This window comes from Trifolium pratense, linkage group LG6, assembly GCF_020283565.1.
Source record: "Trifolium pratense cultivar HEN17-A07 linkage group LG6, ARS_RC_1.1, whole genome shotgun sequence".
NCBI classification, from domain to species: Eukaryota; Viridiplantae; Streptophyta; class Magnoliopsida; order Fabales; family Fabaceae; genus Trifolium; species Trifolium pratense.
This window is the reverse complement of record NC_060064.1, coordinates 43,866,545-43,887,460: the sequence shown is the minus strand read 5'-3', so window position 1 is coordinate 43,887,460 and position 20,916 is coordinate 43,866,545. Positions and strand designations below refer to the sequence as shown.

The 20,916-nt window shown below is 32.5% G+C and overlaps 2 protein-coding genes across 15 annotated transcripts; both read left to right on the top strand.

Moving 5' to 3' along the window:
* Positions 1 to 1,773: 1,773 nt before the first annotated feature.
* On the top strand, positions 1,774 to 3,167 carry LOC123888019 (WUSCHEL-related homeobox 3). The gene is made up of 2 exons (XM_045936962.1): positions 1,774 to 2,277; positions 2,801 to 3,167. Exons 1-2 carry the CDS (start codon positions 1,870 to 1,872, stop codon positions 3,032 to 3,034), a joined length of 642 nt encoding a protein of 213 aa, XP_045792918.1. The 5' UTR covers positions 1,774 to 1,869; the 3' UTR covers positions 3,035 to 3,167.
* A 7,912-nt stretch (positions 3,168 to 11,079) lies between these two features.
* LOC123888017 (pentatricopeptide repeat-containing protein At5g16420, mitochondrial) lies at positions 11,080 to 19,139 on the top strand. 14 transcript variants are annotated; one of them, XM_045936960.1, is made up of 6 exons: positions 11,080 to 12,844; positions 13,028 to 13,124; positions 14,034 to 14,087; positions 14,251 to 14,343; positions 16,980 to 17,083; positions 17,191 to 17,957. In XM_045936960.1, exon 1 carries the CDS (start codon positions 11,160 to 11,162, stop codon positions 12,789 to 12,791), a length of 1,632 nt encoding a protein of 543 aa, XP_045792916.1. In that variant the 5' UTR covers positions 11,080 to 11,159; the 3' UTR covers positions 12,792 to 12,844; positions 13,028 to 13,124; positions 14,034 to 14,087; positions 14,251 to 14,343; positions 16,980 to 17,083; positions 17,191 to 17,957. The 14 variants fall into 14 exon arrangements, with proteins under 14 accessions (XP_045792916.1, XP_045792913.1, XP_045792911.1 ...); XM_045936954.1 differs by lacking the exon at positions 17,191 to 17,957 and adding an exon at positions 18,879 to 19,139 and having other exon boundaries at positions 11,138 to 12,844; positions 14,014 to 14,087; positions 16,980 to 17,143; XM_045936948.1 differs by having other exon boundaries at positions 11,138 to 12,844; positions 14,014 to 14,087.
* Positions 19,140 to 20,916: the final 1,777 nt, after the last annotated feature.

Sequence of the window (20,916 nt, the reverse complement as noted above, 5' to 3'; positions counted from 1 at the left end):
TTGATTTTTTGAGTTGTCTATCTAAGAATTAGCTCAAATTTGCATGAGAAAAAAAATCAGAAGTGGGGCTGCTAGCTTGCCTTTTGATCGGAGAAAGATAAATTATTATTAATAAAGGTATAAAAGTATAACATTTTATATGCATTTATAAATGTCTTTGTATAAGATTATGATTTGGTTTTTAGAAGTTATATATAAAGTCATATTATTACTACTGGCAGCTCGAATCTGACTCAGAGATTAGTCTCTTAAAATTGAGTATTGGACTTAACTCAACTCTATAAAACTGGCTTATAAAGTGAATATATTACCTCTACTTTATAAACAATTGTTCAGACCATCTTGCAACTGAGATTTCATAACAAGTTCTAATGTCCATGGTGGATTTTCTAGTTAGTTGTGGATGATATGTGAGGATATAAGGCGTCTATAGAAAATTAAAGATATTAATTTTAGTTGCATAAGGGTTCGTTTGATTTGCAAAATATAAGTTCTGGACAGAACAATACAAGGCAGAACAACACAGGAAAAATGTTTAAGATATTGAATAAATTTTATGTTGTACGATGTTTGTTGGACAAAATGTTATTTTGTTATTTTAGACAATTTGTGCAAGGACAAAAAGTTGTCCCGTGGTTCAGTGAGAGACAAGAATTTCAATTTTTGTCCTGTCTTTTGGCCCACAGTTTGTCCAATATCATGAAAAGTTTTAAAATCGAATGCAGTACAACTGAAGTTGTCATGTTCAATCCCTTATTTGTTAACAGATTAAACGCATCCTAAGAGTAAACATTCAATTTTATCATTGAATTTGTGAGACATTTTTTAAGTATATAATCATCAAAATTATCAAAACATTCATTTTAAGTATAATCCCTAATATATTATTAATAGAAGACAACATCAAAGATCTTCTATAATTTGATACTTTCATAAATTATATACAGCCAACACATTACACATTTATAGACACAAATTTTATATTGAACTTCTTTCTGTATAAATATTTTGTTTGAGAAAAGTGAAGAGGTGGACCGATTAGGGAGACAAGTAAATTCAATGTGACAAGGAATGTGCCTGCACACTATATATCATTCTTTAATTCAAAATAATTTAGTACTATAAGACAACATCAATATGGATATAAAACTTTGGCACACACAATCATATAAAATTTATATGGAGACAAACTATATATATAAAATTTTGTTTGAAGAGTGTTTTCATATATAGCTCTTAAAAGTAACTATTGCAATGTACATTGTGGATAAGTGGAAAGAGATAGTGCTGCTTATAACTAAAGTGAAAAGAGTGTAAAGTTTCCTATTAGATATATATTGAACTCAAATAATTAATAAGTTCCTCTTAAAATAAATTGTTCAGAAAAATTCGAGTTTGATTTTTGATAGAAATATTCCTGGATCAGACTTAGTTACCTTGCAGTGAAACTCTGAATTATCAGATTCCCTGAACAAGAGAGCTCATAAAAAAAGTGTAGTATTAATTCTGTTTAGAAAACAAAAAAACAAAAATTAATAGTAATAATAAGGTGATGATAACTCATAGAACCACAATCAGTTATCTTGATTTATCTCTCTCTTTCTCTTTCTCTCTCTGTGCATAAACTGTTAAACCTCACTTGAATGCTCCTCTAAAAGGAACATCAGCATATGAGACATAGTACTTTTTTTACCTATCTAATTCACCACACTACCCTTATGTATAATCTCTCTTTCCATTTTGTCTCATTCTTTACATTACTTTACTGTTTCTTTCTCTCTGTCTCTCTATTTATACATCCCTTTCACTCTCTCATCTTATCATCACAAAAATCTAATTCCAAAACTGAGAAGTAAAAAAAAAGCAATTATGTCTCCACCAGGTTCATCAAGATGGAGCCCTACAACTGAACAGCTTATGATTTTAGAAGAACTGTATAGAAGTGGAATTAGAACTCCTAGTGCTTCTCAAATTCAGCAAATAACTACTCACCTTTCTTTCTATGGTAGAATAGAAGGAAAAAATGTTTTCTATTGGTTTCAGAATCATAAGGCTAGGGATAGGCAGAAACTTAGAAGGAAACTTAACAAACAACTGCAGCTACAGCAGCAGCAACAACAACAACAACAGCAGCAACAACTACAAGTTCATCATTATCATCAACTCAATCATGATAATATGATTAGTAATCATTGTGTTGGTAGTACTTTTGGTTACCCTTTTGGATCTAATGCACAAGACTTTTCATTTTTTAACTCACCTAGCTTTCTTTTTCAGGTAATTTTCCTTTTCAAACTTGCATGTAGAAAGGCTTTGTGATGGTTACTTTTTTTGTCCTTTATATTATTAATTATTTGATGCATGGCATTTGTTGATTTAATTAAATCATGGTTTTAAGGATCACTAAAAAAATATATGGTCACCACAAAAAAAAAATCATGGTTTTAAGTTTCCTTACGCAACCGCAATTGCAGCTGCATTATAAAGAATTTTGAGGTATCTGTAACGACATCACAACTGCAATTTTGAATAATATTTTTTTGCAATATAAAAGTTCGCAGCTTAACCACAACTGCGATCGTCCAAGGTAATTTAAAACCATGACTTAAATTATCATCTTGCATTGTGGTCTACATATTATTGTTATGAATGCAATTTATGAAAACAATATGCCACTTGGCCATTACAAAAGTATTGGAATATTCATTCAATTAATCCTTAAGCCATGATTGAAGTTTTTTTTTAATTATGTAAGTGATCATAGAAAAGTTAAATTATGCTTCATTTCATATGTTTTTAGGGACCAGTAGCTGCAACTGCAAACACATCACAAGGAGCAATGAATTGCAAATGGATAAATGGTTATAATAATCATCAAAGTTTGGTGGAGAAGAAAGATATTGCATTAAGCAACTATGGTACTTGGACACTTATGGATAATGTTAATCATGAACCAAAAACTTCATGTTGCACTAAACCTCTCAAGACTCTTGATCTCTTCCCACTCTCAACAACAAGAATCAAAGAAGACTAGTAACTCAAAATTCAAAACTCTATGTGATATGACATTATTAACCTAATTAATACTTTAGGACATTAATCTCTATATATATTATATGGTGCTTCTTAGGGAAATTTATCATCTAATATACCAAGAGTACCTAGTGTTGTACGTAGGACTTTTGGTTGCATTGCACCATGCGAAAGAATCATATATAGAAATTAATGCAATATTTTTTGGTAAAATTCCTAAGTGTACTTAATGTGTGTCCTAGAAGATCACATATATATAATGAAATGTCACTTATTTAGTTTAAGTGCTTTTCATTTTACATTGAAAGTTGTTATAATTTACATAAGTTTTAGTGATGATATAACTAAGGTTAATGCTGAATTTGTATGGAAATATGTAAAACAGGAAAGTTGTGTGTATTGATACTATATGGTCCCATCCTGTTATATCTTTAAAGTCTATTTATTGTGTACTGGTTGTCCTTTATTCATCAATTTCGAGTTTTCTTTTCTCTCATGCAAAATGGACATGTGGTAATTAAATCAACTTTTTTGTTTAAAAAATAAATAAAATTTTTGTGTGAATGAAAGAATAGGTAAGTGTATTTTGAGGATGATCACACCTTCACATACTGCCAATACACATATAGTACATGCATGGTTTCAAAAGGCAGTGTATTTTGCAAAAATGGATTTTATAGAATTTTATATTAGTATATACTCCTTCGGATTTTTTATAAGAGATGGTTCATCTTTTTAGATTTATTAAGAATTTAAATGTCGGCTATAGTCTCACCCTTGGTGAGATTTTTCACTATGATGTTTGAGAAACTTCTCAACTCCTGCACCTAATACATGTGTCACTGTGAAACTTTTTACAACCTGTATATTGTCTAAGTCTCAGCAGGTTCACAAGCTCCTATAAGTCACATTTGACACTATAGAAATATGCACTTCACTCAACCCCGCATTTGCACACTAGATAGATGGGAATGTTAATTTACAATGTTTAGGTGACCTATCTCTTGGATAAGTATCCACCTAACACACATAATGTTCATACTTCTCATGAGTTATAGGATGAACTTTCTGAACTATATACGAACATTCTGATGTTCATATTTCTCATCGAAGTCCTTTAATTGAAACTTCTAAATTTTTGTACAAAGATTCTAAATTTCTGATGTGAACGTTGTGAACTATTTGATTTGAACTCTTATTTGTTTAATGTCTTTCATGATTCTTGGATCGTTAATTCTTGGTGATATTTTAATTAATGACCTATCTTGATTAATCACTCCACACATTAGATAACCAAAAGGATCAAAGTCTTTATTCCATTAATTAATAATTAATGTTTTGTTATAAACCGGTCTAAATAGAACAATAATATAGATGAAGAAGAGAGAATGAATAGGGTGTGTTATTCACTACTAGGATTAGGGTTGCAATATAATGATACATAATGTTTATATATATAGGTAAATATAATGGGCCAATTACATTAGCAAATGACATATATGGACATCCACTAATAATATTCATAACACCCCCTTGGATGTTCATTGAGGATATGCCTCATTAAAACTTTTACTAGAAAAAACTCAATGATAAAAAATTCCAGTGAAGGAAAAAGAGTACAACATCCTTTGTTTTTGAACTGTCTCGTTAAAAACCTAATGGGACAAAATCATGATTTAGGAAAAAAGAGTGCTGAACAAAATTATATCTCCCCCTTATGAAGACAATTATATCTGAGACGAATAAGACCAATTAATCTTCTATATAGTTGATCAAAAGCTTTACTTGGCAATAACTTTGTAGAAAAATCAGATTCTTCTCCTTTAATATACTCTTCTTTGAATTAGTCGTTGATGCGATATTATCTTCTTCAAGTTTTTTGTATGTGTAGAATCACAAACCTCAATAAAACCACATTTTCAACTTTCTGGATGTAGTACTAAAACTTCCACATAATTGGATGATGATATCTCTAAGATACAAATTATATACTTGACTTTGTTCAAATATCTTTGAGTTTATTGATATCATCACATTCATAATTAGCAAAATGCAATAGTGTTCAACCGAACTAAAATATGGTACTTCAAGATCAATTCAAGTAACTGGTCATTTTCTTGAGGCATGAGATGATCTTTGTTCACATCAAGTGACAACAAATTATTCTTGTTATTATCAAATTGTTTTGCTAATTAAAATACAAAGTTTGCAATTTCAAACAAATTTTTATCATCAAACATATTTTATTTCAAACTTTTCTTTAATAAATAGATTTCAAGAGCTCTTCAGGAGTTCTCATCAATTTTATATTATCATCATAAAAATGAATTATGACAAATTCATTTCCAAACTGACAAATGACGTCTTCCATATTTCTCATTTAGAAATATTCACTAAAATTGTTATACAATACACACCTTGGATGTATACACAAAGAGATTTATTCATTTTATTAAGTCATCTCTTCAATAGTTTTATGTCTCGTGGAAATTAAACAATTCAAAGAGTTTTATATAATCCACACTAACAAGTGAGCCATATATAAATATATCGTAACACATTTTTCAAATAAGTTGAATCTTTCATGTGCTAATAAACTTAATCAAGTAGGAAAAATATTTTGATTTCACTTCAGGTTAATTTTTCTCTTCACAATCAATGAAAAACTTTTAATATTTGTATTTCAACATTTTCTATTCACACGAAAATTGATTCGTATCTCATCATTTTTACATATTCAGGTGTATGGACTGTTGGTTCTATAATATTTCACTTTGCAAAGCAACTTTAATTACGTAGCAATTGCATCATTTCATTTAGAAAATCATTGTGTTGACTATAATTTTCAATAGAATTTAGTTCATGATCCTCATTGTAGTTCTTATAAGATTGACTGCATTATAAAGCTAAAACAACTTGTGCAAGAACAGGATGTGCAGCTGCAACATGTTGAACAAATGTATCGGACATCTGATTATTGGGCAAAGTATATGAACATGCAACATGTTAAAATAAGATGTCCCAAACATTGTGTAGGACATATTGCCGTAGAATTGAAGGCGTGACATCGTTACTTATACTAAAGCGCGCAAATCTCTCAAAAGTTGTTACAAGGCGCGAATTCACGATGGACAGCTGTTTAATGGTAAGATAACAAAGTTTGTTATCAAGCCTATGTGTTAGATATGATTAGGGATCACAACTAACTTTGGTAAAGGATAAGATTAAATCTTTTATCTTATGGGGTAAGTTTTAAAACAAAGTTTGTTTTAAAACTGAATCCTAGAGCTTGCATCTCAAAATCTCTACAATCAAGAAGAGCTGCAGAAAGATTAACTTGAATCTTTTATCTGATGAAGTAAGTTTTAAAACAAAGTTTGTTTTTAAACTGAAATCTCTATTAGCGTGCAACTCAAATAATCTACAATCAAGAGGAGGAGTGTTCCTATAAATAGATACTCAAGCATACGTTTTTAAGCATGAGCAATAACTGAAGATTGTGAGTCAAAGACCTTGTGCCCACTGTGCAAAGATTATAACCAGCAGCTGAAGATTAAGGAGTGAAGTATTTAGTTGCTAGGTTGGTATATTGTTGTTGAATGATTATTCAACTTTATTTGTAAACGACAAAGAAGAAGTTCGATCACTTGCGATAGTGATTAGAGGAAGGTGGGCAATAACTCATATCTAGGGGCAGTGAGCTCTTAGGTAGAAAAACACTAGGATTAAGAAAAGGCATACACACCAATGAGTTTTGGTGTGTGTTGTAAGCAAGGTTATCAAAACCGGACCGGACCGGCCGGTCGGACCGGTCGGACCGTGAACCGGTCATGAAAACGGTTCGGTTTTGAGCAAAAAACGGATAGGAAACCGACCGGCAAAAAAACACGTGAACCGGGGTCGGACCGGGTCGAACCGGCGAACCGGCCGGGCGGTTCAAGCGGTTTTGCAGTTTTTTTTTTTAAAAAAATAGGGCAAAACGACGTCGTTTTAATTTTTTTTTTTAAAAAAAAATCTGAAACAAAACAACGACGTCGTAGGAATAGGAAAAGTTTTTGTTTTTCATCTATTTTTCATTTGGTTTGAATTATAAATTTTATTTTATTTTGACTTGTGATATTTTATCTTTTTATTGTGTGAAATTATGAAATATTGAGCAATTATTCATATATATTTATTTATATATTAATTAAAATATATATTTAATTAAAAACGGTTCGACCCCGATTGAACCCGGTCCGACCAATTGAACCTTGAACCGGTGAGCTCGCCGGTTCGATGACCGGTCCGGTTCTGACAACCTTGGTTGTAAGACTAAGTACTAATTTGAAGTAGTGAGTTTACTTTCCTGGATTGACACTCTAGAGTAGGTGTTATTTTCACCGAACTGGGTAAACAATTACTCGTGTCGTTTATTGTTTTAGTATTTTACTTCAATACTTTTAAATTGATCCTGCCTACCAGTAGTCTGAGACATATGGCAATATACACAGTAGCTCCAGACATCGTGTAAGACATATGTCCTGCCAAGAACAGAATTACAATTGGTATCAGAATTCAGAACCAACACCTTAACCTGCTAGGTGAGCTCTAAGGAAATAAATTTTGTTCAAGATGGACAAAGATGGAGGATCAATCAACAAACCAACAAAACAAAAACAATATTATTTTTTTGACATAACAACAACAACGAAAATATTTATTTAAAACAAATATAAAACAACATTGAATCATTTTTTGCTACATTCTTCGTTGTACATGTGTGCATTCATGTCATCATTCACTACATAGGTTCAAGAGCACTTATGGCATTTGAATTGTCCTTTATGAGATTTTGCATGATCTTTGAGTTTCTTCTTAGTGAAGGTTTTGGAATATTCATGGCACGAAAAACTGCGGGCATTTGTATTGCCATAATCCAAAACCATACAAGTTGATGCAAAGTAGGAAAAAAACATTACCCATATTGTGTTGAATGTAGAGAAGCAGAATACCCCTTATGTGAGCTTACGTAAAGAAAATATTAACTTGTGTTACATAGAGTAGACATTAGAATTGACTTTAGCCAAATTCTTTTGATGGATTTTATTTATTTATTTTTAAGACTAAATCAAAACCCAAATTATTTTAAAAAGCCAAATTTTTAGGACTAAATTTTTTTCGGACTAATCATAAACCAAATTCTATGAGTAATTTTTTTTTTTACAAAAATCATGAGAAAATTATTTATTCTTAATAAATCTGTATTTCAACATTATTTAAAAAAAAAAACAACTGTTTTTCAACAAAAATCTAAGAGATAAGCATGAGGAGGAAAAACTTACTTACTTGATAATATGGAAGATACTAGTGACAGTGAACCAAAAACATGGGATGAACTGTGGAGTAGATTTTGTTGAAGAAAATCTAAATCTTGTTACCCGTACAAGCTTGTTTTCACGTGTGGATATATCTTACTCCCTCCTTCCCTTTATATATGAATAGGAACTCTTGATAAAGAAACATGAAATTAAAAAGAGTTTTTAGAGTGATAAATGTGTAAGAAATGTGTTATTTTTACGAATTTAACCATATTTAAACAATGTTTTACTATAACATATATTGTAATTTACATGTATGTTTTTACATTAATTTTTTATTGATCTTTTTGTTGTTGTTATGGAGTATAATATTATGAAAGAGCTTTTTTTTTTTCTTACACTAAAGGTATATTTTATATTTTATTTTTTTTACTTCTAAAATAATTTTTTGTTCTAAAATTAAAAGTGAATTTTCTTTCTCATTTACTTCTAAAATTATTCTTTAACGATTTTTTGTTTACTAATTTTTTTAACTATTTTATTATCTCTAAAAGTCTTCACTTTTTTTTTTTTTGAAATAAATAATGATAGGAAACGCCATTAAAACATCATTACTATTTTTTTTTACTGCAAAAAACATCATTAATATTAAGAGTTTTGAGACAACTAAACTTAAACATTACATTTAATATAAAAAAATAAAAACCAAAACAACATCATTTTTTTTGACAAACCAACAACAACAATAACATGTATTTAAAACAAACAAAAAAACAACACTGGATCATTTTTTGCTACATATTAATTCTTCGTTGTCCATGTGTGAATTTCTGTCATCATTCAGTGCATAGGTTCGAGAGCACTTGTGACAATTGAATTTTCCTTTATGAGATTTTGCGTGATCTTTGATCATCTTCTTAATATTGAAGGTTTTGGAACATTCATGGCACGGAAAATTGCGAGCATTTGTATTTCCAGGATTCGAAACCATCCAAGTTGATGCAAAGCAGAAAAGAGCATTACCCATATTGTGTTGAATGTAGAGAAGCAGAAGAAAATATCCCTTATGTAAGCCTAGGTAAAGAAAAAATTAACTTGTGTTGTCACTCTTGAATGGCTACATACAATTGACCATGTGTAAAAACTGGCAGAAGTAAGTACAATCCACCCTTGGACATTGATTATCCTTGGCTTTTATTAATTGTCATTACAAAACATAAGCATATAGGAAATTGACGGCGAGAAATCTTGAAAGGAAGCCCAGAATCAGTAGGTACTAAGTCCATCTTTGGAAGAAATACAATTTCCATCTATAAATTGAAGCTTTTATAATGTTCTTGCCCAAGTATAAATAAATTATGTAGTTGGATGCATTCTATGATGGAGACTTATATGGTGCATATTCTTGGCTTTATGAAAATGAACTCGAAGATAAAAACATGAAGAGAAGAGAAATTCAGTAGAAATCATTTATTCCTCACCAAATTTTTTATTTGTTGTTTTATAACGACTATAAATATTTTGTATCGGTAAAAAAAAACATGTATGATGAGCTGTTAAGTTGAAATAGGAACTATTTCAGTTTAATGATATGTATGTTCATAAAATTTATGTGGGTTCAAACAATGTCATTAACGTGTTAAATCAATCCAACGTATTTAACGATATTTTGGAAGGACAAGCTCCCACGGTGCAATATATAGTTAATAGTACTCCATATAACATGGGGTACTATCTAGCTGGTGGTATATATCTCGAGTGAGCTACATTTGTCAAGACAATTTAAATGCCGTAAGAAGAAAAAAGAAAACTACTTGCCCAACATCAAGAATCGGCAAGAAAGGATGTGGAGCAAGCATTAAGAGTTCTTCAGTCTTGATTTACAATTATACGCGGCCCAGCGCGTGCTTGGCATATGGAAACCCTTAAGTATACAATATATGCATGCATCATCTTACATAACATGATCGTTGAAGACGAACGACACACATATGGAGGTGATTTTGATTACTCGTATGATAATGTGGATAATAACATTGCAACAACTGAAACATTTAACGGTCCTCATCCGAATCTTGCAACAAGACTACAAAGGAGAGCAAATATCCGTGAAAAACGAGTTTATCGACAACTTCAAATGAATTTAATGGAGAATATATGAGAACGCTTTGGACATTAGCGTAACGAAATTTAAATTATATCAATTATGTAATGTTGTTTATTTTTATTTTTTTATGGTCCACGTTTTTCTTAATTATATGTATTTTTGTTGACACATTAATTATATGTATTATGTATTTCAATTATTGTTAAAAAAAAATTATGTTCAAGATTGAGATGATTTGAGAGAGTTGATCGAGAAGAGAGAGAGATAAACGTAAAGGTAGCTTTTGGGTTTTAAAGAACAGTTAACGGAAAAGATAACAGAGGACTCTAAAATTGATGGATGAAAATTAGTTTATGGGCCCTTTAGTTAGTTTTAATAGTTTAGAGACTGAATTGATGAGAGAATGATAGTTTATGAACTAAATTGACTGATTACTCTTTATTTTTTATTATATTTCTTGAGTGTGTCCAACAAATCATATTTATGGTCGTCTCTATTAAAGAATGAGTCAGGTTAATATGTGCACCAAAGACACAAGATTTTAAATATAAAAATTTGCATTTAATATTAAAAAACTAATTTAATATTTAAAAAATTAAATTCACAAATTCCAATATATTATTTCTACTTTTCCTTCCTTTAACATTTTATTAGTTTTCTAAATCATTGCTCTAAACATTTAAGTTTAACCGTGAAATCCTGATTTCCCTTTGTCAACAATGTTCTCTCCCAGACGCATAATTCCCGCCGAACACCACCACTACCCATTCTCCACCGCAATCTCCGCCGCCATCGCCGCCAACACAACCACCACACCTTCCCTCCCAGAATCCTACAAAATACAACCTCCAATCAAACCCTGGCCCAACCGCCTAAACCCTAAACTACTCTCATCCCTCATTTCCCACCAACATGACCCAATCCTCTCCCTTCAAATCTTCCACCACGCCCAACACCACCACCGTCCTCGCTTCTCCCACAATCCCCAAACCTACCAAGCAATCTTCCTCAAACTCTCTCGATTCCGCCGATTCACCGAAATCGAATCCCTCCTCTCCGACCTACGACGTTCACCGCAGCAATTCGATATTTGCTGCGGTGAAGAACCTCTTGTAACCGTGATTCGCGGTTACGGACTTGCTGGAAAGCCTTTACGGGCTCTCAAAACCTTTCTGAGGATCGAATCTTATGGGATTCGACCCTCGGTTAGGTCACTGAATGCATTGTTGAACTCTTTGGTTCAGAGTAAGCGTTATCGTTTGGCGTTTTTGGTGTTTAAGAATTCTAGTGATAGGTTTAGGGTTTTGCCTAATGTTGTTAGTTGTAATATCTTGCTTAAGGCCCTTTGTAAAGGGAATGAGGTTGAAGTTGCTGTTAGGGTTTTGGATGAGATGCCTGGGATGGGTTTGGTTCCTAATGTTGTTAGTTATACTACTGTTTTGGGTGGGTATGTTTGGAGGGGTGATATGGATGGTGCTATGAGGGTTTTTCGCGAGGTTTTGGATAGAGGGTGGAATCCTGATGTGACTAGTTATACTGTTTTGGTGGATGGATTTTGTAGGTTAGGGAAATTGGTGGATGCAATTAGGGTAATGGATATTATGGAGGAGAATGGGGTTGAACCCAATGAGGTTACTTATGGTGTTATGATTCAGGCTTACTGCAAGGAGAAGAAATCCGGGGAAGCCGTTAATTTGCTTGAGGATATGCTTGAGAAGGATTGTGATCCGGGTTCGGTGCTGTGTTGTATGGTTGTTGATTTGTTGTGTGAGGAAGGGAATGTTGAGAGAGCTTGCGAGGTGTGGAGTAAGGTTTCCAGGAAGAATTCTACCCTCAATGGTGCTGTCGTTGTGAGTACACTTATACATTGGCTTTGCAAAAAGGGGAATGTATTGGAGGCAAGGAACTTGTTTGATGAGTTTGGGAAGGGATCGGTTGCCAGTCTCTTGACATATAACACATTGATTGCTGGATTGTGCGAGGGAGGGGAGCTTTGTGAGGCTGCGAGGTTGTGGGATGAAATGGTGGAAAAGGGTGTTGCTCCTAATGAATTTACCTATAACATGTTGATTAAAGGGTTTTGTAAGGTTGGAAATGCCAAAGAGGGTATAAGAATTCTGGAGGAGATGTTGGAAAATGGGTGTTTGCCCAACAAATCAACCTACTTAATGTTGATTGATGGGCTTTTGCTTTCAGGTGGAATGAAACGGGAAATCAACAAGTTAGTTTCATCAGCCATGTCCACTGGAGTTGATGCTGACTTGTGGAATCATTTTGTAAAACCTGTTGTGGGGAATGTAGATGGATGTGCAGCTGAACTGGATAGGATATTATTAGAAAATGCAGTGTGATAATCCGCTGAGGTATGCTGTTGAATATGATCTTTGGAAGGTGATGGCAAAAGGTGATTGGATGTCTATCCATTTTGAGGCATTCTTTTAGCTGTTATTGAATTTCAAAATTCTTCAGCAATTGGGTTTGTTGTTGTTGTTGTTGTTGTTGTTGTTTATATATAGTGGAATTGGGTTTTGTTTAGATAACAATAATAATAATAATATTGTTGATTTGGTTTGGATTTTGGGTGTAGGGAGGAGGGTTGTGCAATTCAATATCGTCATGTTCTTATACAAAAATGACTGCTTTGGGATCATCCAAGTATATGGATACATTGGTTCCTTTTTCAGGTATACTAAGCTCTGTTCCTTCTCAAAATCCTGGTTGGTAAAATTACATATAATAATATAACATACATGCCTTTATAATCTACTTGTTAGTCGCACTTCAGTACTTCCTTTCACATAAAAAAGAAGACAGCTCAATACTTAATTGTTCTCTGATAAAAATTTGGGACTATTTGCATATTCGTCAAAAAAGAAAAATTGGGACTGTTTGCATAAGTACTTTTGAGATTGTTTGAGAGAGCTTATGAAAATAGATTATGACATGTCCACAATAATCTCTCAAGGATAGCTTATGAAAACAGTTTTATTTTTTCTTTTGTTATAGAAATAGCTTATACATAAGTATTTTTATGATTTGTGCGTTGTCTATAGGGGCTTAATTAAGCTATTTATCTAAACAAGTGTGTATCTGATGTTGTAGCAATTTACTATCTAGTTATGTCCACATCATTGTGTTTTCACATAGGGACCGAGTGATACTATATCATTATTTTGTACAAGTTTAGGGGCATTTTGGATGAACTTATTTGGATTTTTCTTAAGTGCTTCGATGATTATATGAAAATAACTTATGTTAAGTATTTGAGTTGTTTTCTGCTGATTTTTATTAGCTTTTCCAGGTAGCTTATTCTCATTAGTTGTTTTTAGCTTATATATATGCTCTTATAAGATAAGTGTTTGATTAAGCTGTATATCCAAAATTCCCTAAATAGTAGATTGTTGATATTGTAATTTTGATTAGTCTGGTGAGATATTTTCTTTAAACTGGCCAAAGTATGCTTTGGCTTTCAACTTCAAGCTCAACCTTATATATGAATGATTTGTACTGTTGGAAACTCTGTGTGTGTTGAACAAGTGATGTTACTTAGCTTGATCTGCCAAACTTATTCAGATTTCTTTAACTGGAACAAGGTGAAGTGATGCTATTGTGATGGTTCATCCTTTGCTGGTCACCCAGAAAGTGAGGTTCGAATTGGTTTACCTTTGCAATTTCTAAACTTCAGGAGTTTATTTATTATTTGGCATTGGTGGTTCTGTGTGTTTCATATCAAGATTCAAATAAGGACTTGTTACATTTGGTTTTATTTTGATCGGAGTTTTTTTTTTCCCAAAACAAATTTTTATACAGCAACAAGGAAGTGGGTTGTTCTTCAGAGGCCAGATCATATGGGAAGCTATTATGAATGAACTATTATCAATTGGCATGTTGAAAGCGAAACAGGTTATACTTTTACCGCAATCCATCATATCATTTTTTGCAGATATTTGTGTACTACTACTAATAACAATGCTTCTTAAAATCGATAAAATAACATGTAGCTGCTTAAATTTTATCGCTTGCATTGTGAAAATTGAAGATTAAAACAATAATCCAATTTGGTGTGCATTCCATTTGTTCTGCACATGTTAATCTTAGATATGCATATTTTTTTGAAACACTTAGGTAATGCATATTAATAAGACATATCACGTCATTAATCTTTTTTTGATGGACACTTTCAAGTTCACTAACTATCAAGTGTCTCACAGATGCACGCTTCTTCCTTGATGTGTAAGTTTTTTTGAAGCCCTAGATGAATAGGGCTATCCTAACATATCCCATTTTCCTACTATGATAATTTCTTGCAAACTTTAAACTGAAAGTTGCCAAAACTACGTGTATCTTGTTATATCATGGGTAATCCTTGGACACCATGAGTTTTATTGGGGATTTGAAAATCGTTGAATCTAGTGCATTGACTACTCAAAATGGGTTTCATTAGTCAATGAGTTGCTGAGAGTTGTGGAAATGGACTCTGAACTCATGTGAAAGAAAATCTTCTCATCAGCATCAAGGAAATTAAGGTTGCTTTTCTCAGGAAATAAACTGCATTCATCAACTACTAGTATTTGTGAATTTGGAAGAAAGGAATTGTGAATATGTCTTTAATTTTCGTACCGAATCAGATAACCATTTACCTGTTGCTGATATGTTCATTGGTGTGTTGTTGATGTCCATTTTGTTGCTTTTGATTGCTAAGGAATATCATAGATTGTGCAGCTGATTTGATTGATATCAAGAAATGGATTTGATTGCTAAATTTACTTAGGATTGTGTCTACTTTTGATTTATTTTCTTTTTATAGTAACATATCTATTAGTTGAAGTTGTTAGTGTTACCTTTTCATCTCGTCTTTCAAATGGAACCTTGCCTCAACTAGATTTTTGAAGAAGTCAGAAAGCACCTCACATTTACAACATTATAGAAATAGTTTGACATACGAACCGAATAAGGTACACTTGAATTTATATATGCACAATAACAATCACATTAAAATTTAAAAAGATAAGACACATGTAACTATAATAAACCATGAATCATAAAACATACTCATCGTTGTCCAGTTCTACAACAACCATCTTGGATTGAGTTCCATTTCTCTCATAGGTTTTCTCCACACCAACAGCAGTCAACATTCTCATAAGATCTAAAAAATTTAAGTCAACCAATAGTACGTCATTAAACAAAGATATCATGTAAACTATTATTGAATAACATAAGTTTAAACCCAAATAAGATAGTAAAACACAACAACCAAATAGTCAGTGTCATATTGACCAGAAAAAATCTCACTTGGATTACTAATCAAGTATAAGTTCGGTGGGACAAAACGATTTTCAGACATTTTAATTCTTGTTGCAAATTGGAAATTCAGCTTGTAAGGATGTCTCGTGGTTCTATATGAACCGATGTTCGCCGCAACACCAAAATTAGAAATGGCAAATACGCTGTCCTTCTTATGCTTTTGGCTAAAGTTAAAATCTTTCAAAGTGACTCACAGATCAACATTATGTCCTATTTTATTTTTAGTTTTTTTCTTTTCTGATTTACCTAATGTATCAATTTTAATTACGGTAAAGTAACATATATCATATTGCTTTATATGTGTTATGGGTAGGGCAACTCTTCACAATACAATATACTCTACAAAAATACTTTTCAATCCGGTGTTTTTTGTTGCCATTGTAGAGTATATTGTATTGTGAACAGTTGCCCTACCTATAACACGTATAAAGCAATATGATATATGTATATGTTACTTTACCGTAATTAAAATTGATACATTAGGTAAATCGGAAAAGAAAAAAACTAAAAATAAAATAGGACATAATGTTGATCTGTGAGTCACCTTGAAAGATTTTAACTTTAGCCAAAAGGATAAGAAGGACAGCGTATTTGTCATTTCTAATTCTGGTGTTGCGGTGAACATCGGTTCATATAGAACCACCAGACATCCTTACAAGCTGAATTTCCAATTTGCAACAAGAATTAAAATGTCTGAAAATCGTTTTGTCCCACCAAACTTATACTTGATTAGTAATCAAACTGAGATTTTTTCTGGTCAATATGACACCGACTATTTGGTTGTTGAGTTTTACTATCTTATTTGGGTTTAAACTTATGTTATTCAATAATAGTTTACATGATATCTTTGATTAATGACGTACTATTGGTTGACTTAATTTTTTTAGATCTTATGAGAATGTTGACTGTTGTTGGTGTGGAGAAAACCTATGAGAGAAATGAAACTCAATCCAAGATGGTTGTTGTAGAACTGGACAACGATGGGTATGTTTTATGATTCATGGTTTATTATAGTTACATGTGTCTTATCTTTTTTAATTTTAATGTGGTTGTTATTGTGCAGATATAAATTCAAGTGTACCTTATTTGGCTATTAGTAGTATTACATGAAAGATAAAAAAAAAAAAGTAGTATTACATGAAAGCAGATAGAAAGAAAAGAAGAATATTTGTTCATTTGAATCTATAAACCCTTTACTTGTTGTACTTATTACTTTATTTGATCAATAGCAGGTTTGGATGGTCTTGAAGGAGCTAATGGAGTTTAAGCTTGTTTTCTAATCTTTCAAGATGATTGCTACAAGGCTTTTAAATAGAAAATTTAAAATTTCTGAGGTGTAAGCAAACTGCCCCTGATATCTAGCCTTATTAAGATATTAAGCTACAGTATGCTGCCGGTATACTATTTTTCGTCTTTCTCATTTTTTCTAATTTGTATTTGCAGCTACGGTATGATGTAGGTATTGGTATACTATTTGAAATTGTGTTCTGGTTCCTAGTAGGGGCACTACTTGTGCTTATTGCATTAGAGTAATATGTGGTTTCTTATTTTGGGTGTTAACCAAGTTATAAAATTAGATGCCAAATATGAATCATAAGTACAAGATGGGGGATTTAATGATTGCGTGTCTATATAAGTTGTGTTTGTGTGCATAAGTCTGTATAAGTTGTGTTTGTTTGCTTAAGTCTGTATAAGGGGTATTAAGGTGTTTATAATCTATATTAAGATGCCAAACTGATAATATTTTGTTCTGTTGAATTGAGTTCTGTTTAACAGATCATGTTACTGGTAGTTCAAAATTCACAAGGTGTTTTTGATTCTTACTACAAAATTGACATTGCAAAGCTATCTACAATTTATAGAACTATATGTCCTAAATCTGCTTTCAGAATTATCATTTACTTTTCACTGTGTGAAGGGTTATTTAGATGACGTAGATGAAGGGAAGTATTATGAAGGATAAAATAAAATAAATATGGAATTTGTTCACAGTATTTTAGGGGAAGTTGAATTTGCTAGGATACTTGCTTTGTTTAATTGCTTAAGTGTTGTAGAATTTCAGTTGATTTAATCTGTTTTAGAGGATTGTGGTGAGAATTAAAATAGGGAAATCAGTAGAGAGATTTTTGGCTTTGGGAGTTTGAGATTTGGAATTGATGGAATATTGCGGTGAAATGAAACATATGTTGTTAATATCAGATAGCGGCGACCCTCAAAAATGCTATAGCGGTATAGCGGTCATGTACAAATTCAACATAAATTCCAACAACATACATAAATGCTAAAAATAGAAAAGTACACAAAATTAAAAGGACTTTCTTACTTAATAATTATACTAAATATTGTCATTTACCATCAAAATAGGTTCTAAATAAAGACTTAACATTCCATGAAGTTCTAGAACTAGAAGTACTCAAAATGACATCTCATTAAAATAAAGCATAAAAGTAATAAGCTGATGTGATGTGAGGGTTACTTTATGATGTGCAGAAAAGTCCAAAATACCCCTCACTTTATGATTTATTTCGAAACGCAAAAACAAGCAGCCAAATAGCGCTACCGATCCGCTACGCCACCGCTATCACAACGCTATTATCCTGCAAATAGCGGCCGCTATTTCCGCTTCTCTAAATAGCGGAAAGCGGCCTTATAGCATAGCGAAGAGGTGGTCTGACGCCGTGCTATAGCGCCACTATTAACATCATAGAATGAAACAACTTTGACTATGCATAGCATCATTATTTGTTACTGCTATAGGTATATAACTTGTTAGTGAGAACTGAGAAGTAACTTGGAAGTAACTGTTCTAATCTGACATTGTATGTCATATGTGCCATTTAGATAATTAGAGATTTTCTGATCTCTATAGTATGATATATGTTCTTACACTGTTACTAACCTCTATAGAATTAGAGGTTTTATGAGGTTATTTTTTTTTTGACAAATTTTATGAGATGTAGCTTTCTATTTCAAAGTAGATAATTCAATTCTGCCACCAAAGTTCTATTAAGAAGCTTTGGAGTGGAGATCTTTTTTTGTTTGGAGTGTTGTTGGCCATGGTTATATTGGTTTCTACCTTTGCAAGCTTTTATACTAGCATAAAATAACGATTCTGTTTGGTGCATTTTTAGTTTCAGTGATTTTTGGAAAGCTTAGAATTGTGCAACACCTACGCAAAGATGTCTTTATTTTCGATATACCGTCCTCGGCCAACCTGATTTTTTCACTCCATTTCTTCTCTGCAAGGTTTTGATTACTAAAGATGGTAACGGCATTTTGTGGTGGCGGTGATGTACCTCTGAATTATGGCAGGAATTTGACGACACAAATAGATACCCTTTTAGTAGAATAAAATTTATCAATACATTGTTTATATTTTTTTGTATGACATACAAGAAGTGGTGAAAAATATTAGACTTTTAGATGGCTTTGTCTAACATGCACAGCCAAATTAAGTGGTGCATGGTGCACAAGTTAGCCATATCACTATAACGGATACGAATTTTACAAAATTCACCGTTGGATGAAAAATTCATATCGTTTAGATCATTCATAAAAATCCACAAACCGTTAATTTATGGATGACCTATACTATATAAACTTTCAATCCAACGGTGAATTTTATAAAATTAGTATTCGTTAGTGTTTTCGGTTACTTGTGCATGGTGCACAACTTGAGAGACTTGTGCACCATAGTTTTTGTCATATTTGGTCCAATTTTAATGTCTGGCCATTGTAGTTGCCCCATCATCACCAAGTTTCCTTATTACAAAATTTAGTCACCATATTTGCATCTTAAGGAATGTTGATTCTGCAAATACGGTGACACAAGTGAGCAGTCTGTCACTTTTGGTGTGCCTCTGACATAATGAGGACTTTTTGGATTCGTATGTAGGAAGTAGCTGGGAAGTATTTGGTAAAATCAGCCTATCTTGTACTTTACTTTGCATGATTTCTTTAGTGGTGATGTTTTGTTTATAAGCTCAAAAATAAGTTAATCCAAACAGGGTCATATTGGATGATGACATGTCCAGAAATCAAATGAGAGCGACAAATTAAGTCTTTGTAATGTATGTCAGCGGTTCATGCAAATGCCAGCCAAATCATTCTAAAAATGCAAAAGTGGACTTTATACTCTAGCTAGATGCCATTTGTGTACTTTTAATTTAAAACCTTAACATAACTAACAATCGATGTTCAAAGAGCAAGTGAGTCCCATGCCACATGCATGGTTGATGTTGTTGCTGGATTCTAAAACGTGCAAAATGTACTTAGATGAAGTGGGCATGAGCATGACCTTATAGTCTTCCTTCCAGGTGATATTTTTACTTTTAAAAACCTTAAAATAATCGAAAATATATTGTATGTGCGTGCGTTCATGCATGCGTGTGTTGCTCTGAAGAGAAGGACATTGGCTTCATACTTCTTTGCTAGCTGCATGACTTTTGTTCACTAGTTTAATTTTTACGATTATTTCACAATCTTGTTCTTTCTTACCGTGTTGGATTTAATGTCGCTGTGGATGATGTTAGAAGCATGAAGATACTTCAGTTCAGTGTATGTGTTGTCTCCGCAACGATATTCATCCAGTATTGCCTTCTTCTTTTAGAAATAAAAAATAAGATTCGAACCATCGCCTCTAGAAACTAGAAAAACAAAACACGGATTTGATTACATCTTCACTATGATGATAATTTTGAAGCCAAATTCATCATAGTCAATAGTTCCATATAATTAACCTGCTATATGTCTTCTATAACTTTTCAGACATAACAAATGTGGGCTGCAAAAAGTAAGAAATTCTCCAAACAAAAATATAGCTCACACTACCATCATCATACGGAAGAACACACGATAGTCCAAAATCAGCTAGTTTGACATGAAGTTCAACACCGAGAAGAATATTAGGGGTTTTTATGTCTCTATGGATGACTTTTTATGCATGAAGATACTTCAATGCACTTGTTGTCTCCACAGCAATATTCATCCTGTTATTCCAATCAAGTCTACCATAAAGATGATCAACCAAAAATCCATTACAAATACTCATAGACAAGCAGAGGTTCCCGACTTTCTCGTGAAGTGCATCCATATAGAGGCACAAGATTTGGGTGCACATGATCAGCCGGGATCTTTACTTCAGACACACACTACTTATCTCTTTCGCCG

Excerpts from the sequence above, each read along its gene's own strand:
- LOC123888017 (XM_045936954.1), top strand. The coding sequence starts at position 11,160 with ATGTTCTCTCCCAGACGCATAATTCCCGCCGAACACCACCACTACCCA.
- LOC123888019 (XM_045936962.1), top strand. The coding sequence starts at position 1,870 with ATGTCTCCACCAGGTTCATCAAGATGGAGCCCTACAACTGAACAGCTT. Across the intron at positions 2,278-2,800 it reads CACCTAGCTTTCTTTTTCAG|GGACCAGTAGCTGCAACTGC; the intron begins GTAATTTTCCTT and ends ATATGTTTTTAG.